This window comes from Caretta caretta, chromosome 10 (assembly GCF_965140235.1).
Source record: "Caretta caretta isolate rCarCar2 chromosome 10, rCarCar1.hap1, whole genome shotgun sequence".
Classification (NCBI taxonomy): domain Eukaryota; kingdom Metazoa; phylum Chordata; order Testudines; family Cheloniidae; genus Caretta; species Caretta caretta.
In genome coordinates this window covers 59941771-59969528 of record NC_134215.1, presented here as the reverse complement: position 1 = coordinate 59969528, position 27758 = coordinate 59941771, and the positions used below count along the sequence as shown (strand labels likewise).

Genomic DNA, 27758 nt, shown 5'->3' with positions numbered 1-27758 from the left:
TGTGTGCAACTGATTGTTCCTTCCTAAGTGGAGTACTTTGCATTTGTCCTTATTGAATTTCATCCTATTTACTTCAGACCATTTCTCCAGTTTGTCCAGTTCATTTTGAATTTTTAATCCTGTCTTCCAAAGCACTTGCAACCCCTCCCAGCTTGGTATCATCTGCAAACTTTATAGGTGTACTCTCCATGCGATTATCTAAATCATTGATGAAGATAATGAACAGAACCAGACCCAGAACCGATCCCTGCGGGACCCCACTTGCTATGCCCTTCCAGCATGACTGTGAACCACTGATGATTACTCTCTGGGAACAATTTTCCAACCAGTTATGCACCCACCTTATAGTAACTCCATCTAGGTTGTATTTCCCTACTTTGTTTATGAGAAGGTCATGCGGGACAGTATCAAAAGCCTTACTAAAGTCAAGATATACCATACCTACTGCTTCCCCCCATCTACAAGGCTTGTTACCCTGTCAAAAAAAGCTATCAGGTTGATTTGACACGATTTGTTCTTGACAAATACATGCTGACTGTTACTTATCACCTCATTATCTTCTAGGTGTTTGCAAATTGATTTCTTAATTATTTGCTCCATTATCTTCCCAGGTTCAGAAGATAAGGTGACTGGTCTGTAATTCCCCAGGTTGTCCTTATTTCCCTTTTTGTAGATTGGCACTAGATTTGCCCTTTTCCAGTCTTTTGGAATCTCTCCCATCTTCCATGATTTCTCAAAGATAATCGCTAATGGCTCAGATATCTCCTCAGTCAGTTCCTGTTTTACTTGTACGAAAAGACGCAGAGTTATTATCTGCTCTTCATTCCCCTGTAATGTTAGGCAGTAGGAAGGTGGGGGCATGCAGAGATGTTTGTTTATGTATACAGGGATGTCCTTGTATCCTCCTGAGAGACCTGGATGTAATTTCCATGGAGATATCTGAAATCCTCTCCTGAAGGTTTTCAGGGGTGGCTTCCTTATTTCTTCCTTCACAGTAGGACACTTTCCCACACCACTCCATGCGGAGCCAGCCTTAGGGAAAATGGCACTCTGAGCCTAGATGCACTGGGGTTGGGCAAATGGGGGGATAGCTCCCCTTACAGTGACCCCTCCCGCGTGGCTAGGGAGCAATGGGGGCAGAACACTGGGGGCAGGGAAGGGAAGGTGCAGAGCTTCCTGCAGCCAGAGGAGGTTACCGGAGATAGGTCTGACCTGGCCCCGGAAGCAGCCCATGCAGGGGAAGAGGAAGCCCCATCCCTCCCCAGCCGGGCCAGGATTAAGAGCTGGAGCCCGTTGCATGGTAGGTGCCCCCACCCCTAGCCCTCCCTGGCTCTGGGCCCTGTGCTCAGGAATTAAGGGGGCCTTAGGCTGTTTGTGTGTGTGTTTGGGGGGGGGAGGGGAAGGTTGACCATGACATCCCTCTGACCACGGCACCCTGGGCGGTCATGCATGTCGCCAACTCCTAAGGCTGGCTATGACTCCATGAAGATGTTGGATCATATTAAAGAAGTTCTGTATTAAAATCACAAAGGAGTTTGACTCCCCCTAGTTTAAATTCCAGGGTATTACTAATTAAGAGGTCTCTTGGTTTTTGGTCTCTTGTTTTTACTGTTTCTTTCCCTCTCTGTGTGAAACTCGCAAGCTGCTAATTGTGTTAGTACATCCTAAGAGGGAATCTGTTCTCAAAGCAATACTTTGTAACAACAACTACTCACAGAGAGAGAGAGAGCGCGCGAGAGAGACTCAAAGTGATACTCTGTAACAACAGAAACACCACACAGAGACTCCCCGCCCTTTTGTTGTATTTATCTTGCTTTGTTAACCATTGTGATTAAAATAGAGATAGAGGATGTATGTGGATGGATGCTTGGTGTGGATAATAAATGAATGATCAGGGAGGTGCCAGTCTAAGAATCCAGTGTCGATCGGCCGAAGAAGGCATCTAGTGGAAACAACCAGAGGACCCCCCGGAGGGCAGACTGGAATCCACCCAACAGCCTGAGAACCAAAGAACAAGATAACATCAGGCAGCACCGAACCATCAGGAATGTGCCATCTGCTGATTGATTCAGCAACAGCATGATGAAGCAATTCCCATAGACTGACATAGAAATAAATTCCTATAAAAATGGACTCTACAAAGTGAGAACTTTGGGGTCTGATTCTGCAAACCAACTTCCAGGAGCATCAGATGAGCATCTGACAAGGCCCTGCTCCCTCCTCGTGTCCAGGCCACCTGGCCAGTGGCTTGGCATGAGCAACTCTAAGGCTGGTAACCATGATAACAACCTTGCAGAACCTGTGTGTGTGCGTGTGAATGAATGTGTGAATAAATATGAAATTGAATGGAATGTTATAGCTATAACTAACTGCTTACTGTGATTCTTTCTGGATTCACAATAAATGTGGCATTTTGCCTTATTCCCTTTAATAAGATCCTGCTGGTTTTTATTTTATTGGTATAACAAAGACTTCAGCAGGCAGCATTGCAACAAACAGGCTAGCAGCATAGGGGTCCGGGCAGCTTTGGGATGTGAGCAGCAGCAGCAGCAGCATCTGTGTTCTCTGGGCCTTTGTGACCCTCAGTCTTTGACAGATGTCAGCTAAAACCACCACTGCCTGTGAAAAATAATACCAGTATTCAGTGACATTGTCCTGTATTCATACCATGGAAACAAGGGCTGGCCTTTTATTGTTGTTTGCAGCCAAACAATTCCTTCCTCATTTCTGCCCGCTCTTACCCAATGTGAGCCATACTCACCATGGTTGCAGCTAGAGAGCAGTGCTGTGCAGAGGCATGCCAAAACTGAAGCATCAATAATGTCTTATTTAAATCTCTTATGGGAATAAGAGAAGGGAGTGCTGAAACTTATCTTTTGCCTTCCATTGTGACTGTAAACACAATGTTATGTCTGTTTTATCTGTAGCTGCTCCGTTGAGGCCTTGAGGGGGGCCCCCTCCACACCCATGGAACAGCTGACCCTGATGAGGAGGAGAAAGTAGAGGACAAGGGAGTACATGTTCACTGAGATCCTGCAAGCTAGTGTTGCATCAGACTATGAGCAGAAGGCCTGGAAAATGAAAGAGTGAACAGAAGAAAGGCCCAGGAGTCCCAGAAGGAAAAGGAGAGGGAGGTGCACCAGGACAGAATGGGGCTTCTCAGACAACAAACACAAATGCTGCAACTCTTGCTGACTGACAGGTCCAACAGTCACAGGCTTGCCTCCCTTTGAGGTCAACAGAGAACTCCATTTCAGCAGCTCCCTACACTCCACAACATTCTACAGGGCACCATGGGCTGCATCCCTACCCTTACCACGGCACGCTCAGCAACCGTAAGGAAAAGTACAGCTTCACACATGCTGACCTGTGAGAAGCACGGTCAGTGTATATTTGGCAGAAATGGACACACATGTTATCTACCATTCTAATTTCAAAGTTCTATTCTGTTAATTTATTTTTATAAATAAAATGTATTGTTTTTTAATAGTACAGTAATGTTTGGCATTGTTTTTGGTATACAATCATTTTTTGTTTTTTGGAAATAAATTCATCTTTAATACTTGATAACATACAATGCCTAGTGCTACTCAAAGTACATATTCCTTGTAATAGAACGAGACCACAGAACTCATATGTTGAGTTAAAAACACAATGTGATCATTACAAATGTACAGTAAACACCGCATCATTCATAGGTTCATTACAAGATGGTGTACATGTATGAATATGACACTAAGCACTACACAATTCCTAACCACCCCCAAACTTCAAGCCAAGATAGAGCACTGTCCAGCAGAGCACACTGCTGTGTCTGACTGTTAAAGTGCTCCTTCAAGGCCTCATAGCGCCATGTTGAGCTCCTCTCCTGACCCTTGTGTCTGCCTGTTAACAGTCAGCAGATAGCTGCTCCACCTCCGTCTTCCACCCTGGCAGCAACTTGTCCCCACCTTTGCCTCGCAGATATAATGCAGGACACAACAGGCAGCTATAACTATTGGGATATTTTTCTCACCGAGATCTGATTTAGTGAGTAAACACCCCCAACATCCCTTCAATCTGTCAAAAGCACATTCAGCTTCATTGTGCACCTGCTGAGCCAGTAGCTGAATCTTTCCTTGGAGCTGCCAGCATACAGCTTCATGAGCCAGGGGAGGAAAGGGTAGGGCTGGGTCCCCCAAGACCACTACTGGCATTTCAACATTGGCAACGGTAATCCACTGATTGGGAAAAAAATTCCTTGCTTGCGGCTTCCTGATTGAGGATGCAAGTGTCAAACACCTTCACTGACCAGCCCACATTGATGTCAGTGAAGCATCTCTGGTGATCCACCAACACTTGCATAACAATGGAAAGGTAACCCTTTCTGTTGATGTGCTCTGTGGCAAGGTGGACTCGGGCCAAAAAGGGATATGCACGACATATATCGCCCCACTGCAGTTCAGGAACCCAACAGCTACAAAGCCATCCACAATGTACTGCACATTGCCCAGAGTTACAGTCCTACATAGCAGACTACAATTAATTGCCCTACACACTTGCATGACAACGATCTCTGCTGTGGATTTTCCAACTCCAAAATGGATTTCCCACTGACTGGTAGCAATCTGTGGTTACAAGCTTCCACAGTGCAATCACCACTCATTTGTCAACAGTCAGTACAGCTCTCACTCTGGTGTCCCTGCATGGGAGGGCTGGCGCGAGTTTGGCACAAAAATCCTGGAATGTGGCATCTCTCTCTTCTGAAAGTTCTGCAGGTACTTCTCATCCTCCCAAACCTGCATTACGATGTGATCCCACCAGTCAGTGCTTGTTTCTTGGGCCCAAGAGGCATGCCATCATCTGCAGTTGCTCCATGAACGCCATCAACAAATCTGAATTGTTTTTTGCTATGTCCTTCAAAAAAATCGTCATGTCCAGTGTTGTTGAGGTACCTCCTGCTGATCTGCAAATACCAGAGGATTATTGTCTTGTGTTTGCAACGTTGATGACCATACTGCCTAGCTGTGTGGGCTCCATGCTTCTGTGTCAGGGCCAGGAGTGTGTGGCCTGGCCTAGGAGTTAGATGTAAACAGAGTCCAGGAGCCAATTACTAGGAATCAGCCTGGACTGCAACACCAGGAGATCAGAATCAAGAGACAAACCAAAGGGCAGGGATCAAGAGTCTGGCTGAGTCAGGATACGAGGTGGTCAGGTTCAGGTGATGGAACCGTAGGGCAGGAACCAGGAGGCAGTTACCAAGAGTCTGGCTGAGTCAGGACACCAGGATGTGAGGATCAGAAGGCAGAAACAGGAAAACACCAGACCTGTGGTCCATGTCAAGTGAAGCCCAGTTGTACAGATAACTTCCTGTTTCCTCCCCTGGATTACACAGGAACTGAGGCCCAATCAGGAGTCTTGGAGCTTGCCCAATCAAGAGCATAGGGATAGGGCTTGTGCCCCAGTTAGGCTTCATGGTCCGCAGTCCCAGCTGCTGCTTTTGAGCTGCTGGATGGAAGATTGGAACGTGGTGACTGCCAAGACCCAGGTTCATGACCTGTAGGTCTTGACACTCTGACACAGATGCTACAGCAAAAAGTAGGATTGAAAAAAAAAAAAAAAAGACAGACAGACAACAATTATTGGATTGGTATGGAATTATGGGATGGAGAAAGTTGCATGATGGAAACTTGACCTTTTGCTCCCAGCACCCACTTGTACGACTCACATGTGCCCCATGATGTATTCAAAAATTCCACAAAAGGCATTGCACCAGAGGGTGGAACATGGCACAGTGGGATACCTACCCATGGTGCACCACACTGTGCATCAACACAAGCTCTCCTTGTGCATCAACACGAGCCAAGCTCTCCTTGTGCATCAACACAAGCCAAGCATGCAAGCGCATGAGCAATATTCTAATTGCGGCAATATTCTAATTGCCGTAACTTGCGTTGACCAAAGTTTGTAGCGTAGACATGGCTTCAGGAGCAGCTTTACTTTCTGCCGTAAATTGGCTCTGAACAGACCTTTGCCAGTTTCACCTATCCATTTTCAGATGTCACCAGCCTCCGCTGGACTGTGACTTTACTCTAGGGGCTCTCAAAGGTGGGATAATACAGCTAGCTGATGCCAGTTGTATTCTGGCTTTCAGCTGCTGTACAAAGCATCACCTTCGTAGCATACATCTGGGTGTACTCTACAGTTTCTTTGATGTAGTCAGTGAAAACAGAGTGTGAATACTGAAAATCCTTCTTTGAAGTTGAACAGTACAAGTAAAACCCACTTAAACTAGCAAACACTGGGCTTGGGACCTTATCGCTCACTTCTTTTCAAATGAAAATTTTCACTCTAAGGGGAAAAAGAAAAGAAAAATATGCAACCACCAAGAACAGTAGGTCTGTTTCTATAAAGGACTTAGCAGCAGTCACAGATCTACACAGTTGCCTGGGGTTCCCTGGGTCCAGGCTGGAAGCTCCTGCAAGCTTGTGACCTTTTTGAGCTACTACTATTTTATAATGTAATTTAAATTTACAGACAGACCATTCCATGACATTTGCGACCCCTCCTCCAAGCTCAGCCTGGAAGAGCCTCACGTGGTCTCACACTGACTCAGCACCACGCACCAAATGCCTTTTCTTAATGGCTCCCCTCTCTGCTTGTTGCCCGGCTTTGATATGCCCAGAAGCTTTCGTGCTTGAATGGAGGACAGATTGAGTGAAAGCAGATGGGGGTGGAGGGTGTTCAAATCAGAGATGGTAAAGATACTGGAATCTTCCATACTTTCCTTTGTAAAGGGCCTCCTCTCCTCCCTAAACTACCCATAGTAAGGTTGACTCAGGGTTTAGCTACACATTGCCTTAATCCACACTAGTGGGGGTGTAAATTCTAACACGCACCAGCAATTGTACACTAACTGCTCCATCTGGACCATGCTGGAACACACTAAAAGTTCCCTAGTGTGCATTAATGCAGTACTGTTTGAAACGGGACTACAAGAATACACACTAGAGAACTTTTAGTGCACGCCAACAGAGTCCATATAGGCCAGTTAGCATGGGACATATTAGAACCCATTAGAACTTATACCCCATCTGGTATGGACTAAGGCACCATGTTGACAAGCCCTCAGAATAAAGCACTTTTTCTGTGAGACCTACAATCTAAATATGCTTGAGACATAAAATTTAAATTACTTGGAACATAAAATAAATTAATGAAATAAAGGCCAATAAAGACACAAGACTTTATAGAAAGATTGCCTGTAAAGGTAGGTCCAATTGGCTTCAGTCTTAGGGGACTGCATTATATATTCTTTTGAACTCTTTTTTTATTTCCTTGAAAGAAAAGTGCATGCCTCCTTGCAGCATGGCACAATGTGGCAATGGCTCTGCCTCTGTTTCCCTTCCGCTCTTCCACTGCTCCACCCAACCTCCAACACCTTCTGGGTGGAGGTGATTTAGCCCTCCAGCTAGGTCATGTAACAGTTCCACCCCTTTCGAGGTACCCAAAGTCCCAAATAAACAGTGAGAAATGTAAAACCTTCCCTTCCCTCGGGGACGACCAAATACACAACAATCCACCCCAGTTCCTGGCCCAGCCAGTCTTCTCTTTCGTAGTGAGAGCTCAAGAGCTGCTCTCCTTCCCAGCTGGGCACCTCTCTCTTTTTAGTTCCTCTCCCAGCCTGACACCTGCTTAAGTGTCATGGGGCGGGGTTGACTGGGCCCCAAGCAGCCCATCAACCCTACGGTTTGTACACCCATCACAGAAAGCACTGCCGAAAGTGTTATCAGCCAATACTGTAGTGTGTAAGAAACAAAGAAAATGTGTAACGCTTAACATATTTGCCAATCACATCCATCTAGCTGAGTTTTCAGCACTCAGGCCTTGGCTGCACTTCCAAGTTAGAGCGCATTAAACCAGACCCGGGCGCCCTAACTCCTGAGGCGTCCACACTGGCAAGGCACTTAGAGCACCTGGACTCTGCAGCTGGAGCGCTCCTGGTAATCCACCTCCACAAGAAGCATAGAGCTTGCTGCGCCCCGGCTGAAACGAGTGTCAGTGTGGACAACGTGTTGCATTACTGCACTATGACTGGCCTCTGGAAACGTCCCATAATCCCTTGAAGTGAAGTGGCCACTCTTGTCATTGTTTTGAAATCGGCTGCAGGCATGCGGATATCCCCTTTCAAAGCTCCGTATCTGACAGCCAGCATGATTACCTGCTCTGGGACAAAACAACCATTACTGTGGAATGCTGCTGCTACCAAGGCAGGCGTGTGTGCATGTGTGTAGGGGGTGGGCTGATGTTGGGGTTTCCTCCTGCTGCTGTCTGAACTTATAAGACAACATGCTGACACACACTCTGCCCCCCAAAACACACTGTCTCTCCCCCCACATACACACAACACATTCCCTGTCACACTCCACCCCCACCCATTTGAAAAGCATGCTGCAGCCACTTGCAACGCCACAGAGAGCAGTGCATTGTGGTAGCTATCCCAGTGTGCAAGAGCTGCTAATGTGGCCACGCCACTGCGCTTGCAGCTGACAGTGTAGACACACCGCAGTGCTTTCCCTGCTCCGGTCTCCGAGGGCTGGTTTAACTCCTGGCACTGCAAGTGTAGCCATGCCCACAATCTATTCTATTCTAGTTCCCGAGTCTTCCTTTTCTAACTCATTGCTTGAGATCTTTAACATTTACAACACACCATCTACAAATCAAGTGGTTGCCCTCTACAGACAGTGAAGCAGTGATTAATAATTTACAGGAGGAAGATGGGGACTAAAGAACTTCTGATCAAAATTTACCAACTCTATCAGAAACTTAAATGAACAATTAGCTCCATTACCTCAAATATTTGAATGATCTGATGATACACTTGTCTCAGATCATCACAGTGGCAGCAAGACTTCAGCAACAGAAGTCCTTATAGCAGAGCCCAAACAGAGCTAGAAACCAGTGCAGCAACATGTGCCATCTTTCATTTTCTTCTTGAAAGATTTTCTCATCAGTTGAAGACAATCTTCTGTGTAGCTGTGACTTCGCCCATTAAGCCCTGCTCAGACAGATCAGTCTTGCCTGAGCAACGGCTGCAGGATTGCACTTTATGCATTAAATTCATCTATGGTCTATACTGGTTTCTGATGGCATAGGCCCAAGTAGAAAATCCTTACTGCTGGGGAGAAGTTGCATCAACAAAACTCCTCTTTGCTGGATGGGTGTGTCAAACAGAATGGTGAGGGGACTTGATAAGGGGATGCATTTATTCTGTGCATCCCCAATACATACCATGCAGTCCCCAGCACTTTTTAAAGCTGCATCTCCCTGGTGTAAACCTGAAGGGCAGCTCACAGAGAAAACATCACCTGCCCTTCCTCTCTGGCGTTAAAACCTTCTAGGGCACAGGGGGCCTTGCTCATGATGGTTGGTGCAAACTGCACCTCCTAATGCCAGTGAGAGTGGATCTGTCCCTGTGAACCAACTCATATCAGGAATTAAACTGCAAGTTCTTAATCTTCCTGGGCTGCTACTATTTTATTTTGTAATTTAATTTTCATTTATTTTACCACTTTAAAGGCAAGATGAGTGTAGTCACTTCTATCTAATAACAAAATTTAAATCTCTTCCTAGACACCCAACTTATAAAACCATAAAGAGAAGTAAATACGTGACAGGGTCGGGCCAGATGGCTACAGGAGAGTAATAGAAGGCAGATAGATTAGCCCCAGGCTAAGTAGGTCCCTTTTCCCTGGGTAAGGTAACAGGGAAGGTTCCAGAACAGTCAGGAACCTTCTGGAGACAATTAAGACAGGCTGATTAGAACACCTGCAGCCAATCAAGAAGCTGCTAGAATCAATTAAGGCAGGCTAATCAGGGCACCTGGGTTTTAAAAAGGAGCTCACGTCAGTTTGTGGTGTGCGTGTCAGGAGCTGGGAGCAAAAGGCACTAGGAGCTGAGAGTGACAATGCGGACTGTTGGAGGACTGGGGTGTACAAGCATTATCAGACACCAGGAGGAAGGTCCTATGGTGAGGATAAAGAAGGTGTTGGGAGGAGGCCATGGGGAAGTAGCCCAGTGAGTTGTAGCTGTCACACAGCTGTTCGAGGAGGCACTCTAGACAGCTGCATTCCACAGGGCCCTGGGCTGGAACCCAGAGTAGAGGGCGGGCCCGGGTTCCCCCCAAATCCTTCTAATTCCTGGTCAGACACAGGAGGAGTCAACCTGGACTGTGGGTTCAGAAAAACGGCCAAGCTGAGAGCTGCCGTGAAGCTCCAAGGTGAGCAAATCTGCCAATAAGCACAAGACCCACCAAGGTAGCGCAGGAACTTTGTCACAATATGTACAGAAAGGAAGAATTAGTGTACAGATAAAAGTGCATTGAAACTTGAAGAAGGAGGTAATACAAGTAAAATTTGTCTATGCTGGATTTGGGTAGATTCTGTGCTTCTGCCTTTAACATTTCAAACACTTGGAATTCAAACAATATTGTAATAAAACAGGTTAAAACCACCACATCATAGTTGAAGCAGAAATTCAGTATTTCTGTAAAACTACAAAGAAGAATCTCTGACTGATATTTACAGCAGGAATTTAAGTGTTAGCTTTATGCAACTCCTCAAAAGTCTTGTTAGCTTTTGATGGACATATGATCCCTTCATATTTTATAATATTAATGCATTTTCATATCTGTGTGTATAAAGTGCTCATTGTGAACTCCAAACAACATCTGTCTTTACAGGTGGAGGATGGAAATAACAGCTCATGAGCTCATGAGTGACACAGACAAAAGTAGGTTTTGAGATGTCTTAATCCCCCTAAGAAGGGAGAAATGCCTTATCAGAACTAATGCTACTATTTATATGCCATTTCCCACCACCTCCTACCCTGTTTCTATTCTCCTTTTGATGCATGAGGGTAACTCATAAAAATATTAATGGAAGCTAAATGTTTTTAAAAGAGAAAAGACAGCTACTTACCTTCTCGTAACGGTTGTTCTTCGAGATGTGTGTTCACGTCCATTCCACATTAGGTGCACGCACCGCGTGCACAAGCATCGGAAACTTTTTCCCTCAGCAGCTCCTGTCGGGCCGGCGGGGGACCCCCTGAGTGGCACCATTGCACCGTGCATATATACCCCTGCCGGCCCGACCTCCTCCGGTTCCTTCTTGCTGGCGACTCCAACAGAGGGGTAGGACGGTGGGTGGTGGAATGGACATGAACAACACATCTCAAAGAACAGTTACGAGAAGGTAAGTAACCATCTTTTCTTCTTCGAGTGCTTGTTCACGTCCATTCCACATTAGGTGGATCACAAGCTTACCTCTGGAGGAGGGTAGGAGTCATGGAATAATTGATCCGAGGACCGCTCTGCCAACTGCCACGTCCTCTCTGGCCTGCTGGTTGACCTTGTAATGGGTCGTGAAGGTGTGCACCGAGGACCAGGTGGCTGCTCTGTAGATCTCCTGGATCGAGACCTGCGCCAGGAAAGCCATGGAAGTCGCTTGTGCCCTGGTCGAGTGGGCCGTGACCACCGGGGCCGGAACACCTGCGAGCTCATAGTATGCCCAGATGCAGCTTGCAATCCAAGATGAGATCCGCTGCGCCGACACCGGGAGGCCTTTCATCCTCTCGGCTACAGCCACAAACAGCTGCGTGGATTTTCGAAAGGGCTTGGTGCGCTCCAAATAGAACGTCAGCGCTCGATGGACATCCAGGGTGCGTAGGCTGCGGTGACTCGGGTCCGTATGGGGTTTTGGAAAAAACACTGGCAGACAAATGTCCTGGCCCAAATGGAATTGTGAGACCACCTTAGGGAGGAACTTGGGGTGCGGTCGCAGCTGCACCTTATCCTTGTGAAACACTGTATATGGTGGCTCAGAGGTGAGAGCCCTCAGCTCAGACACCCTTCTGGCCGAGGTAATGACCACCAGAAATGCCACCTTCCAGGAGAGGTGGAGGAGGGAGCAGGTAGCGAGGGGCTCGAAAGGGGGTCCCATGAGCTTAGAGAGGACCAAGTTAAAGTTCCATGGAGGGACTGGGGGGCATGAGTACGGAAACATCCTCTCCAATCCTTTAAGGAACCGTCCCACCACTGGGTGGGAAAACACCGAGCCCCTCGAAAACCCCGGATGGAAGGCCGAGATGGCAGCCAGGTGCACTCTGAGTGAGGACGGGGCCAGCCCCTGTTGCTTGAGGTGCAGGAGGTACTCTAGGATGGCTTGCACCGGGGCCTGGCACGGCTGCACCTGTCGGGGCTCACACCAACACGAGAACCTTTTCCACTTGGCCATATAGGTAGCCCTGGTAGAGGGCTTCCTACTGCCAAGCAGAATCTGCTGCACAGGAAGGGAGCACTGGCTCTCCAAGGCATTTAGCCACAGAGCTTCCATGCCGTCAGGTGCAGTGATTGCAGGTCAGGGCGGAGAAGCCGCCCGCTGTTCTGCGTGATAAGGTCCCAGCGTAGAGTCAGGACTACTGGGGCCTCCACCGACAGCTCTAGGAGCATTGTGTACCAGTGCTGGCGGGGCCAAGCCGGGGCAATGAGGACTACCGCTGCCCTGTTCCTGCTTACCTTGAGCAGGACCTTGTGTACGGGGGAAAGGCATACATCAAGCCCCCTTCCAACAGAATCGCAAATGCGTCTGCGCCTGAGCCCAGGCTGTGGCCCTGGAATGAGCAGAACCGCAGGCACTAGGCGTTGACCCTGGGGGCAAACAGGTCTACCTGGGGAAACCCCCACCTGCGGAAGAACGAAAGCACGACGTCCCCTCTGAGCGTCCACTCGGGCATGCAATACGACCTGCTGAGGTAGTCCGCCAGCTCGTTTCGCACCCCCGGGAGATACGACGCCTCGAGGTGAATGGCGTGGGCTATACAAAAGTCCCAGAGGAGGAGAGCCTTGCGACAGAGCAGCGAGGAACAGGCCCCATCCTGCTTGTTTATATAAAACATGGCAGTAGTGTTATCTGTCAGAACTGTCACGCTGTGACCACTCAGAGTGGTGTGAAAGGTCTGGCAGGTGAGACGAACTTCCCTGAGCTCCTTCACATTGATATGGAGCAACCGCTCTGCTCCGGACCACAAGCCCTGAATCCTGAGGTCTCCCAGGTGAGCCCCGCATCTGCAGTCTGATGCGTCCGTCACCAGCGTGAGGTCCAGTTCTGGGGTGGCAAAGGGGATGCCTTCGCAAACCACAGGCTGGGACTGCCACCACAGCAGGGAGTCCAGCACATCTCTTGGGGCTGTCACTACCAAGTCCAGGGGATCCCTGCCTGGGTGGTACACCCGAGCGAGCCACGCCTGCAGAGTCCTGAGTCTCAGTCTGGCATGCCTGACCACGTGCGTGCATGCTGCCATGTGGCCCAGCAGCCGCAGGCAGCACCTGGCTGTTGTCATTGGAAACTGGCACAGGGAGGTCACCGCTTGCTGGATAGCCTGGAATCAGGATGCTGGAAGGCTTGCCCTGGCCTGCACCACGTCCAGGACTGCCCCTATGAATTCCACTCTCTGCATGGGCACGAAAGTGGGCTTGGGGATGTTGACCAGGAGCCCCAGCTTGCGGAACAATCTCAGGGCCACCTCCACATGAGCCCGCACTTCTGCTTCGGATCGATCCGTCAGAAGCCAGTCGTCGAGGTACGGGTAACCCCGGATCCTCTGCCTCCGTAAGAAGGCCGTCACTACCGCCATGCATTTTGTGAACACCCGTGGGGATGCAGCTAGACCGAACGGGAGAACCGCAAACTGGTAATGTTCTTGGCCCACAGTGAAGTGCAGGAACTGCCAACGTGCTGGGTGGATGGCGATATGAAAGTACACATCCTTCATGTTGAGGGCAGCGTACCAGCCCCCCAGATCCAGGGAAGGGATGATGGTGCCCAGAGAGACCATGCGGAACCGGGCCTTGACCAGGAACTTGTTGAGCCCGCACAGGTCTAAAATGGGATGAAGGCCCCCTTTGGCCTTGGGGATGAGGAAGTACCGGGAGTAGAAACCTTTCCCCTTTAGGCCACGTGGCACCGCCTCTACCACCCCCGCTTCTAGCAGTGAGCGAACCTCCTTCTCTAGGAGATGCTCGTGAGAGGGGTCCCTGAAGAGGGACGGGGAAGGGAGGGGGGCGGGAGGGAGGGAAGGAAGAGAATGGCAGCGAGTACCCGTTCTGTACCGTGCGTAAGAAAGACCCAAAGCCCAAAGGTCTGACGTAATGCTGGACCTCGCACGGGAGAAATGGGACAGGCGGTTCAGGAAACAAAGGCACAGATCCAGTGACTGGTCTGGTACGCTGTCTCCGAGTGCACCTTCAAAAGCCTGGACTAGTGCCCGGCTAGGATTTGTGCTGATTTTGATTCTGACCCGGCGCATTATTGTTATTATTGCACCATGGCCTGTTATCCCTGCCTCGCCTACGGTAAGGCTCGTGCCTATGGCGAGGCTGGTACTGGCGTGAGGGGGAGGCTGCGGCTTAAAGGGCTTCCTCTGGGTCGCCAGGGTGTGCATATCCAGCGACTTAAGTGTAGCCCTCGAATCCTTGAGGCTATGCAGCCTTGCGTCTTGTCCGGTCCAAAAAAGCCCGGACCCTTCAAATGGGAGGTCCTGAAGCATATTCTGGACCTCAGGCGGCAGGCCTGACTCCTGAAGCCACGCCGAGCTCCTCATGACCACCCCCGATGCGATTGTTCTGGTCACTGCATCTGCTGAATCCAGGGAGGCCTGGAGAGAGGTCTTCGCTACTGCCTTGCCCTTGTCCACTAGGGCTGTAAACTCCTGTTGGAAACCTTGTGGGAGGTTATCCTTAAACTTCCCCACCGCCGCCCAGGAGTTAAAATTATGCCTATTGAGGATGGCCTGCTGCTTAGCAATCCTCAACTGAAGGCCCCCTAACGAGTACACCTTTCTGCCAAAAAGGTCCAGGTGTTTTGCCTCCTTGGCCTTAGGGGCTGGGGCCTGTTGTCCATGGCGCTCCCTTTCGTTCACTGCCGAGACCACCAGGGAGCATGGACTTGGGTGGCAGAACAAGAATTCGTAGCCCTTTGACGGGGCAAAGTATTTGCGCTCCACACCTCTGGCCGTTGATGCGCTGGAGGCTGGGGTCTGCCATATAGTCTTATAATTCGATTGGATGATCTTAATGAGGGGAGCGGTATTCTAGATGGACCTTCGGGGCTCAAAATGTCCACCATGGGATCCTCCTGCTCAACCGTCTCCTCGGCCTGCAACCCCAAGTTCTGGGTGACCCTACGCAGTAGCTCCTGGTGGGCTCTGTGGTCTATTGGTGGACGGCTGGACACCGCTGTACCCGCCACCGCCTCATCCGGGGATGATGAGGAGATTAGCAGCTGCTCATCCCCCTCTGGCTGCTCCTCCTGCTCTCCCTCTCCCATGAGAGGGGCCTCCGGCTCAGGCCGGGGTGGGAGACCTTGGGGCGGCACCGGACATGGTGCTGGTCTTTCTGGTTTATCCTGGGGGGATGCTGGAGGCCTGGATATTGTAGCTTCCGGCGCTGTCGGGCATCGGTGCGGGGACCAGGACCGCTGCACCGAGTAGCTCGCCCTGGACGGGGCACCTTGGTGCTGTTGATAGGCCCAAGGAGTCCAGAAGAGCCAATGACCTGGCGGCTCCCATTGGGGGTGCCTACCCGTCTGAGGGTCCCTGCTGTCCGGAGCACGGTACGAGAAACTGTAATGGCTGGAGTCGGTGCCGGACTGCGGCGATGCTGACCGCGAAGGCCACGGCAGTGCCAACGATCTGTGCCGGTGTAGAGCAACAAGTGGCTCCTAACCGAACGGGAGCAGGACCGGTACAGATATCCCTGGGACCAGTACCGGGATCTGCACCAGGACTGGGGCCGGCGTTCCCGGGACCAGGGCCGGCATCTGCAGGAGTCCTCCGGCGAGGGCCGTCTGGACTCCTCCCGGTGCCGGTCTCTGAGTGGTGCTGGAGAGCGTTGTGCCCCTTCCATTACTTCCTCGTGCTGACCCACTCCCGGTACCGCAACTTCCTTCTGAGCCACAGGTAACTGCGAGTCTGCGGATGCAGAGCTCGACCGGGACCAACTCTGGGAGCAACTCTGAGATGGTGTCCTCGAACGGCACACCATTGCCGGCTTACCCCTCACCGGTACTGGTGGCATGGGTGCCGGAGGAGTCTCTCTGTATGGGACGGGGCTTGCCGCCGACAGCTCAATGAGGTCCTTTGCCGCCTCAAAGGTGCCAGGCGTGGAGGGCTGATCCATTATGTCCTCGAGCCCATCGTCCGCACTGAACTCACTTAGGCCTGGGCTCGGTGGGACTTGTGGTGCCGGAGCCACCGGCGCCGGTATAGTGGCCTTCCTGCTCTTATCGGTGCTCAGGGCCTTGGAAGACGCCTGCCTCCTATGCAGGGAACATCCGCGCCTTCCTTCCGGCTGCGCCGTGGGCCGCACCGGGGAGGACGAGCAGTGCCGGGGCCAAGTCTGGTGCTCTGGGGCCGACAGTTTTTGGTGTTTAGCCAGTGCCGGGTCTCTCGACAACTCCAGGGCACTACGCACCGAGGAAGCCAGAGCTGACGGTGGGTGCTCCGGGTCCGGTGGCTGCAATGCAGCCTCCATCAACAACTGCTTCAAAAGAAAGTCTCTTTCTTTCTTTGTTTTTGGCTTGAACACCTTGCAAATCTTACACCGCTCAGTTTGATGCTCTTTCCTCAGGGAATGTAGACACAAGTCATGGGGGTCACTAACTGGCATAGGTTTGCGGCACGTGGTACAATCCTTAAACCCGTGGGCCTGGGGCGGGTGCTGGAAGCCTCCAAGCACCTAATCACTTAAGTGTCCACAACAAAGGTATGTTAACTAACTGATAACAGCTATCTAACTCTGAGAAAGGCTAAGGGACTGCTCTCATGAGAGAGAGAGAGGGAGGTTGTTCCAAAGCCACCATGGAGGAGGGGGTCGGGCCGGCAGGGGTATATATGCACAGCGCAGTGGCGCAACTCAGGGGGCCCCGCACCGCGAGCCGCTAAGGGAAAAAGTTTCCAACGCTCGTGCACGTGGCGCGCACACAGCTAATGTGGAATGGATGTGAACAAGCACTCGAAGAAGAACAGATGCTTTAAAAGGAGGACAGATTACAGATATATGATATTTTCCCAGATATTTCCTCACCATCCTTATTTTGTGAAGGAAAAAAAAACATACACAAAGGCTTGATGTAGCTACACAGAAAATCTGTCCAAGTTTCACACTACACAATCTGTAGATGATTATATTTCTGGGCATCTGCAGCTTGGCACAGCATGGAAGCCAAGCAGATTTGTTGCTGAACCAGGCTATAAACTATTTAATAAGAAATATACTGAAGCATAACGCTTACATTTTTCTCTTGTGCAACAGCTGCTGTTGCTTTTGTTGCTGTGTGTATGGGTAACTGACTGCTCCGTGATTGGTTAGTTCAACATACTTGCACTACTGGTTATGTTTCTAGCCTACGTCACAAATTGAGTTGATGGTGAGATTTCAGAACTAGGTGTGCGTATGTTCAGCAACTCCAGGCAAGCTAATACCACCACATTTCAACTCAGTCGGAGTAAGTGACTCTGCCAGACAGCGTTAATTAAGGTGATGTATATACACACTGCAGAGGAAATCTGGTCATAGCACTGCGCACCTTCTGTGAGCTGAATACTAAACACCTTGCAGTTTACTGTAATCATTTGGAATGTGAAACTGCTAATACCAGATCATAATACTTTATTCAAATTCATCTTCTGGGAATTGGGCCATGGTTTTTTGCTTTGATTAATTTTTGGATTTTGGTTTTAAATACAATCAGAGCCAACTCTTGTCTGACTGCTCCCTTCCTCCAGTCCTAATCTCTTTCTAGCTGTATGGTAGCTTTGAGATCTAACTGAACACAAACGTGTGTTGGCTTGGTTACCAATTCTATGACCATTATGATGTACTGCAACCCGTCGGAAACAGGTTTCCCGCACAAGGGCTCATTCTCTATGACAGCCACAGTACTTCGTGTATTATTCCAGAGAGAATCATTTAGTGGACTAAATCTTAGTTTTGAAATATATCTACAATTCCTTGAACTACTTGTTCAAACCCCAGCAAGGTCGATTCAGTCCTTCATCCTCCTGATGCAGATAGAGTGACTTTCATGCCGTTGACTTTGTGTGATGTGGTCTTTTGGGTGACCAGTCTTACCCAATGTATTGTCTGGGCTTTAAGATCTCTTGGCACTTTGAAGTTATGGTTTACTCCCATCTGCTTGACCAAAACTCCCCCATTTGCCCTGCTGTGCAATGTGTTGGGCACTGGTTAGTTGCCACAATCTTGAATGTAAGAAATCACTGCATTTCAGTGGTGATGTATGTACACAGTTTGCAAAAAGTCATTTGGACCCTTTTTGCATGAAAGGGACAATATAAATGTACTGCAAGAAATTATTAGTGTTCTGTATACAAATCCTCTTTTTCTATCATAATATAAATAATATTCATTTAAATCCTTATTTTTGAAAAAGTTTCTTAACTTTAGATATATTTAATCTGAAGTTTAAAACTATGATCTTACTTTTAATAGTGAAAATACTGAATACAGTAGCAGTTGCATCACTGTAGTTAGTGCATCCTCAGTCATTATGTTAATGCATAGGAGCTGGTCTTATATGCACTTATTACCAGGAATAAGTACTAAGGCACTGAGACATGTAAGACAGACATGTATGTGTCAATGGAATAATGTATGTCTTGCCCATTCTCTGAATTAAGTAAACTCTGGTCACTAATTATGACGTGTTAATTAAATGCATTTTTAGGTTTCAACTCTGTAACTGGCTCCACCTGAACACAGGGGTAGAGTCTCAGGAAGCAGGGCCTTTCTGTGTATACTTCACTCTAATTTGAGCAAGTTTAAAATACAGATTATAAAATGAAACATAAATAATAAAAACATTAATAACTTCCTTCCTCAAAGTCTGAAACTGCAGAAAAAAAGATTTTTCACTTCTTTATTGTTCTGCACAGGTGGTGAAATCCTGGCCCTATAAAAGTCAATGGCAAAACTCCCACAGACTTCAGTAGGCCCAGGACTTCATCCACAGTTCCTCTCATTTAAACCTCATGGTCAAGTAATGTCAGATTTTAAGTTCTAACCCGCACCATACTTAACTATACTATAGTCAAGGCAGTTCAAGCCTCTGCTTATAAAAGCAGCAATTGTAGCATCTGGTTACATATCTGTACTGTGTACACTACTCTTTATGCATTGCTACAACTAGATGTATGGATTCAATTTAGCAGTACTCACTTGTACTCATCATAAACTTCCTGTTTGGGAAGGGACGTCTCTGGGTGCTCCTCCAAGGTATTCCGAATCCAAGAAAATGCATGCATTTGCTGCGCACGGCTTGATGACATCGAGATCTGATCGCTAAGTGAAAACAGAAATAGTTCTGATGAAGAGAATGTACTCTCTAGCTCCTCTTCAATTAGTAGAGCTAAGTGTTCAAATGGGCTGAAAAGATTCACATGGAAAGAAATCATGTTCCTGTGCAGGCATCCCATAAGCGCCATTCTTAAAATTTACTCCACAATGTCTCATCTATGAGCTGTTTTTGCCGAATAACAGTAGGCATAAAAAAAACCCTGAACTTGCATGAATGGCTTTGTAAGGAATGATCAAACATCTATTTATGTATGCATCCATACAACCCCAGCTTCACTGAGTTCTAGAACCCTGGAGGTGGGAGGGAGAAAGGGCCACTTCAGACAGGTTCAAGTACCATGCCTCCTATGCTGTCCTAGCCACTGCACTTCTCCTCCACTACATGTACAATGGCTCCCTGAGATCCTAACAGGACATGCAGGGCTTCTTGTTGGGCTTGTCTTCCCAATGCACCCCCATTTTATATGAGCACAAGGAGCTTTCATGTCCCTTATTATTGTATAAATCAGGGTCAGGATATGACACATAATGAAAACAACATTAAAGAAAGGACAATTTACTGCATTCCTGAAATAGGTTTCTGTGAGTCCAGTGAAGCAATGGGCAAACTGATGGGAAAGCTGTATGCAAGGTAACCCATCAGTCAAGCACAATGGAACCACTGAGTATAAAGAACGGTAGCACCATCTGGATCTCTCATGTGGTTCCCCTAACTGATGCTTTAGACTTTGTATGGTCTGCACTGAGGACATACAGAATGAAGAACTTCATGTAGCCCATCATATTTAAAAGGTTATGGTCATCCCTCATATCTCCCAAATGCCTTTTACAATTTACTTCAAAGTTTCCAGAAATGTCTGTCTTGGCGTAAGTTCCTGCCTATACACTTTCATGTGCATTGGTTATGTTTTGGTGAAGTTAAGAGTGGGTCACAGTAAGGCCTATAATGGAAGGCAAGATTCTTCCTTAAATTGTGGAGACAATGGAGTCTCTTCATAATTAAAAAAATCATGAGTACTCAAAATATGGGAAATTTCAATCAGCTCAAATAAAGAACATTTTTCTGGGTATCGGTATGAGGGAGAAATGATTAATTATTACAAGTATGAGATGTGGAGTGATTTCAGACATGGCAAGGACCTAATGAACAAATACTGGCAGACCCACCATGAAGTAATAATCATTCTTTCCAATAGTAATATTTTAAGTGCTACATTATTCCTCCATTATATAAAAATTGAGGCTAAAGTCGGACCTGGTCCGTAATCAGACTCCCAACCAAAAGCACTTCCTCATAAACATCCTACCATGCAAAGCTTATATTGTCAGATTATTATGCATCAAGGGTTCCCAAAGTTCAGATTTACTGAAGAACTAGTTCTCTGAAAATATTAGACACTTTTCCTAAAAAATAAAAAATAAAGAAACGTTACTGTTTCCAGAAACAGTAGATAAATGTGTGTTTGATGGGGGAAAAAAATCTCATGGGAATTATACCAATATTAATATTAAACACCCACACACCTTTTCTCTCCATTGCTGGGACCCGAAGGCAGTTGAAGGTAGAGGTAGAGTTTCTCTAGGTCTGTAAACTTCTCAACTTCTTGCTAGAAAACAAGGTTTTTTAAAAAAGCAAATGGTAAATGAACAGCATGACGGGTTGTAAAAAAAACCAAACACACATTTTCAAATGATCCCAAATAAAACAACACACAACATTTTGCAATGTGAAAGCATTAGACGGCAAGCTCTTTGGGGCAGGGACCACCCTTTTGTTCTGTGTTTGTACAACAGAATCCTGGTCCATGACCGGGACGTCTAGAGACATTACAGTACGGTAAATAATAATAATAAATATTAATTATGATCACCACTTAAAACAAAAGTGAACACTGGAATATTTGCCTGTTTTTAACTGTAAAAGAAAAAGTTAATCTTGATAACCAGAAACAGATTTCCCAGCCAAAAAACTGTAATGAAAAAACGTTTAAATTGAAACCTTTCATTACGATTTGCCATTCTTGGAGGGTCACATTCAACACCCTAAGACCAAAGCATCAGATAATGGCTCTTCTGTAATAAAGCACGATTGTTGGACTGATTCATACAACTGCCTCAATGATCAAACAGAGCAAGCCCTAAAGAAGACTTTTTTGAAAGTCAAGTTTCGGTATTCCTCGTAAGTGGCTGTCACAGATTGATTACAATCGATATTGATGGCCAGATCCTCACCTGCTGTACATCACTGTACCTCCACTGACTTCAGCAGAGCTATGCCCGTTCCTATCACCTGAGGATCTGGCTCAAAGCCTTGAAATCAGTGGTTCTCAACGAATTTACCAGTGTGGGCCGCATATGCAGCTCTCTCTCTATGTGTTATGTGGGTCGCATGCACACAATCTATATGTACTATCTGTATGGCCCTGAGGATGTCACATGGGCCACAGCTACGTGCTGGTTGGGTTGCAGGTTGAGAACCACTGCTTTAAATCAAGGAAGGTGGCAAACACAGCAGGCACATGCACAGCCAAGCAGCAGGTGCACGACACAGCGTTATCAGGAAAGCGCTAGGCTTTGGGTGATCCCAGTGCAGTAAATTGGACTCTGAAATATTAGCAAAGTCAATTTTGGTAACCTGGGTAACATATCCAAGTGTAGGGCACAGACAAATAAACCAGACTTCCCAGAGCAAGGAGCAAATAGTTTCCTTCAGGGAAGTACCAGAGTTAAGGTGAACGTATGTTATTTAAATTATAATATTTATATAAAAATTCACACTTCATTTGTATTAACACTAACTTGAGAAGACTATTGCTAAAGTAAAACTAGTTCATGCATAAGCAACATTGAGTAAATATGAGCATTTTTTTTTTTTTAAACATAGAACAATGCTATCTGGAATGTGATTAATTCATCTCTCCTTGACCGTTATGTCACTTTTAAAATTGTTCAACTAAAAGAGAAAACCAAGGCATCTGCTTATTGAGTCCAAGAGTGAATGAAACCAAGGAAGAAAGCAGTTAATCAGAACTTTAATTTCAAAGCAGGGTGTCCCCTAAGTCAATCAAGGCTGAGAGGAGTCTTGTCAGGTGGCCAAGAGGTCAACACCTCTGAAAAACTACAAAGGGGATGTACTGTAAAGTGAAGTAATATGTTAATATCTATTTTGCTTTGTAATTAGTGTATAACTAGCAGCATCACAGTGTAAAACAAAACAAACAATCCTGAGAATGATACAACGAACAACACATGTAAAGTCTCTTGAGAGGACTGAGCCATTAAGTAATGAGAAAATATATTCTGAGGAAAGAAAGAACTAGACAAAAATTTGTCTGGGGGAGGTTAGACCAGAGAACCAAAGAGCTTTCTAATCCTAAATGGCTACAGCTGGCTAAGACCAGACTGGGGAAAAAAAGAAAAAAAAGAAAAGAGAACTTGTAAGAGCCAACAGACACAACATGTTGGGCACAATCCATCCAGATTCACCACTTTTATAAGCTGCGGCAGTAGCTCACCTTACCTGATCACTCTCATGACAGTGTGTATGGGAACACCCATTGTTTCATGTTCTCTGTGTATATAAAATCGCCCTACTGTATTTTCCACTGAATGCATCCGATGAAGTGAGCTGTAGCTCACGAAAGCTTATGCTCAAAAAAATTTGTTCCTCTCCAAGGTGCCACAAGTCCTCCTTTTCTTTTTGTGGATACAGACTAACACAGCTGCTACTCTGAAAGCTGGTATTTTTACTGACACTAACCCCTGAAACTTGCTGACTTAATGATTTCTGTGTGACTTTTACTGCAGTTCCTATTAAGGTTGTGGTACTTAAATCGCCTTCTCTATGGACAGGTCTCATGTATTTTTCAATACATACTGTGGGGTCACCGAATTCTCTCTGTCCCATGGTCTCCCACCACTGTGGAAGTGTGAGGAAAGAGAACTGATTACCACTACATCTGCTTTACCTGGGCTTAGGCTAAGCAGGTGATGCTTCAACAACAGCAGGGTCTTTTTCTCTTAGAGCAGGGAGCAAACTGAAAAGGCACTGCGAAGTGTAAAAGGCAGCTGCTCCTAGAAGGAGCCACAGGGAAAACCCCATCCCCACGAGAAGAAAAGGAAAAGAGACTCTCCCACCATCAACCCAGAGTAGAGCTCTGTCTTCTTTAAACATTGCCCACTGCATATTGCTTCACTATATTTTTAGAATAGGATTTTAGAAAGAAAAACAAATGCAAATATGGTAATTTGAGCAGCAAAGGCCCCCGTTTCTGCTCATGACGAACTTGCCATCTTGAAACATAAATAGAAAATGTAACAGGAGTTGAAAAAAGCCAAAATCTTCAGCTGGAAGAAAGGGAGATACAAGAAGCAACCGCCTATGGTGAAATGGCCACTTTGGGGTTACAGCTGCTTGTAATTTAAGAGGCCACAGGTCAGTATCCAGAAAGGGCATGCTGGGAAAATAGCTCCTATAATAGGGCAGTGGTAAGACCATGCAGTGGTAAGAACTAAGAAAGTCCAGGAAGAGACAAAGAAAAGGACTCTGGTAAAGAGACAGAAGATGGCTTCTGTGTTAGGGTCTAGAATTTCCCCCCCTCTTTCGTACAAGTGACTCCCGCACTCTATAGAAGCAAGCAAAATATGTCTGCAAGTAAATTCAATAGGAGGCTCCAGTATGCATTTGCATAGAGAGTCATCCACCCTGATCTGTTCCAGGGTTGAGCTGTGTCTTGCTCCTTCAATTTCAGACAGATCCAGAACTGCACTTGCCTAGGATAATGTTCTCTTTTTTGTTCCAACAGCCACTGCAGGTTTGAGCAAAAGTCAATTGTGAGTTGTAAGGAGCCAAAAGATGAGAACTGCTGATGCATGCAGGGCTGTAGTTTTTTTAAATTAAAAGAATGTAGTTCCCAAACTACAGCTGGTAGAAACAGTAATGAAACTTTCAATATAATGGCAGATTTGCTTTAAAACTTGTCAGACTTCATTAGAATACATATTCATTCATGATTGATTGATTCTATAATTTGATCTTCTACTCTCGTCATTCAATCTTGGCCAAGTTCAGTCTGTGGCAGAGTAGATTCATCTGATTTATAACTCTGCTCCTTAGTAACACAGCCATGTCGGTGGGGGTGGGAGGGAAGGAAGGATTACTAATAATGAAGAGTTCATCCAAACAGCAGTTACTATTTTAAAAATGGATGTTTTTAAAAATAACTAACTGCAAGTAAATAAAACTGACATGCTGTGTCTCAGGATGGAAAAGTCACTTGTATAAACTACATTTCTGATGCTATGCATACTAACATGAGCATGCAAAATTCATGCAGGAATGAACTTGCCTTGTATTAAGTTGGTAAAACACAGAACTTACTATGACTTATAAGAAGAGCTTTGTGCTCGCATTGAAACATTGCCATTTTTGACTCTTCCTACCAGTTTTCACACCTTATATGCTTCAACAAAAAAGTGTGAGGTTTCTAAAATGTCTCTGCAGCAAAGCTTGAAACACACCTGACATTACCAGTCTAGCTTCCCTTGTCTTTCTGGAGCAGTGAAAGATCATACAACCTTTCAACATGGTATAATTATTCATTTTTACTCAGAAGTATTCCATCAAAGCTCTGAACAAACACTAACACACAGATAGATAACTCTTGCAGAAAACATCAAGGATACTAAATATCAACAGCAAATTATATCTGTAAACTGCAAGGTAATTCTATGCCTACGGATTTTCCCCCCTATCTATTTTTTAAGTGTCCTTTAACGCCTTTTGTAAAATTATCTGACCAGAAAAGACTCACAATTGTGAAGTATAATACAGAAACAGCATGTCTGACCCCTTCAAACTCTTAGAATATAGCTGAATGGCTAAAGAGAGGTTTTTAATTTAGCTCTTCATACAGTAAATTCTGCAAACAAACAGTTCTAGAATTTCTTGAGCTTTACCGGCTTCTCCACTCCATGGAGATCATCCAGAAGCAGGTTCAGATTTCATCACATTTATATTACCAATCAGATCAGCATTTTAGCAGGCTTCCGGTGTACATTCAGAGACAAGATTTCACGACCATTATTAGAACACCTTGAGGTCAGTGAAATTACAGCACAGACGAATTTGCTCTGAACCTACTCAAAACACCACAATGAAGTGGTTTTTACTAAAGTTGTGTCTTCACTGAGAAAAAAGGTGTTAATTCTAGTGAATTAACACAAGTTAGCAGTCCAAGGTAAAACCTAGGCTCCCCTATAGCGAAGTAGAGTTAAAGACTAGGGGGGAGCCGTACCTCACCTTGATCTGCTAATTTGTGTAAAAACTATCAACTGACCCTTCTTCACTAGGACTTACCATACCCTTTTTCCTGCTGAAGAGAAAGCCTTCGGCTGCACAAGATTTCTATTTTAAAAACAACTCTCCCTCCTCCCCCAGCCCAGAACCAAATTTGAATCCACATAAGTACTGACCAAAAGTGTTACCATCTGAAGCTGTCTGGTGGCCCCTGGTCAATTTATTGGTAGTCTCAGTTCAACTGCAGATGCCAGTATTTGGAGGAGGGGACAGTCACTATCATAATACAGTACAACACTGGAGAGCTGAAAGTCCCTTTCTCCCCTACAGGATAATAGCTATGCAGAACAGGACTGAAGCACTTCAGTGGTAGAAGAAGGTTTGTACTGCTGCTGCCCATTCTCAAACTCCTCTGTAGATCAGGGACTTCAGTGATCATTTCCATCAACCCAGCACCTCTCTCCAGCACTGAATTCCTTTTAAAAGACAAGGGGCAGGGCCAAGAACCTTAACCTTCTTGCTAAATGATGAAACTGTGAGCCACATAATCAGGTTCAGGAGTTCACTTAGTATGTGGCAACATAAATACAACAATCAATGTCACACTAAGTGAGCACCTACTTCTAGACATGTTTACTACAGTTTAAAAGATGTTGCAATAAATCTTTAATGGATGTTTACCCCACATTTCTTTCTAATTATCCCTTCTGGTTTGCACAGCACGGAATGATTTTCTTATGATCTTCCAAAAATTGATTTAATCTGTCAGGATGCAAACAGTACAGCAAGACACACACAGACACACAAAAGGCTAAATAACTATATGAACTTATTACTGTTATCCTCTCTCCTCCTAAACTTAAATTAGGTGGCCCCTGTCCCACGCAGCTTAGTCTTCCTGCATGTTTGTAAAGTGCCCAGCACACTGGGGCTGTGTGTCTGGCTAGGATTAGGTGCTACCATCATGCAGATGCTGAAGAATAGTAAATAATGTGAGTCTCTACTTACAGTGAAAATGTGTTTGCTAAAAACCTTAAGGCAAAACCTAACTGGACAAGATTAAATAGATACGAAGGTGGCAGTAGCATCTTCTCACAGCATACATGACTAAGGAAGAAAGACTTCTTATAAATTCAGCTACCTGAATCAAGGTAAACTGCTAAAAGGTGGCTTTTCCTCGAAATGACTTGTTCTTATGTTCTCTACTGCAGTCAGCAATTAAAGTGCTATGACAAAACGGCACTGCCCTGGAACATTCCTTGGTGTTATTATTAAAGAAACTGAACAGATAAAAAGAAAAGGAGTACTTGTGGCACCTTAGAGACTAACCAATTTATTTGAGCATAAGCTTTCGTGAGCTACAGGTCACTTCATCGGATGCTCAAATAAATTGGTTAGTCTCTAAGGTGCCACAAGTACTCCTTTTCTTTTTGTGAATACAGACTAACACGGCTGTTACTCTGAAACCTGAACAGATAAAGGATATGGATCTGTTGTACCTGCATGCCTCATGGGACTATGCACTCAAATGGTGCCAAGAAGTCTGCAAGTCTCTTGAGGAAGCACAGACCATGAAAACTACACGTAAGGCTGAACACTTAAGCGGACTGAACGGACCTTCCCCCAAGCTTGGTTTTAGGCTCTTTGGAAGCAGAAGGGGTGTAGGGGAGAAGAGATCTCACAGTGTCTAAATGTCCAGATCACATGGAATCAGTTGCTGATAATCATATAAACCTGTTCATACTAAGGCTTGACCTACACTTTAAACTGATATTGGCATAGCTACGCCAGTGAAGGGTGTGGAAAAAACATAGCTATGGTGACACAGGCTCCTTACTGCAGACATAGCTGAAGTGTGAGATCAGTAAATACGGTAGACAGCCTTTGTCCCCTAGAGGGTAGAGGAGAGAATGGGCTTGCAGAGAGAAGCTCCTAACACAAGCTCTCCCATAAGGATTTTTAAAAATCAGCGATGTTGTAATTTCATTGGGCTTGGGAATTCTCAGACTCTCACACAACAGCTCACAGCTTTACAATAGCAAGATCAGATCT

At 46.2% G+C, this 27758-nt stretch overlaps 1 protein-coding gene across 1 annotated transcript in view; it reads right to left on the bottom strand.

Annotated features, from left to right (window-relative positions):
- The window catches only part of RFX7 (regulatory factor X7), a 118126-nt gene that overhangs the window by 33269 nt on the left and 57099 nt on the right, over window positions 1-27758 (bottom strand). The window contains exons 3-4 of the mRNA XM_075133065.1: window positions 20933-21015; window positions 19271-19393 (exon numbers count right to left, since the gene is read on the bottom strand). Of these exons, the coding sequence (XP_074989166.1) occupies window positions 19271-19393; window positions 20933-21015 (206 nt within the window). The remainder of the gene's footprint in view (window positions 1-19270; window positions 19394-20932; window positions 21016-27758) is intronic.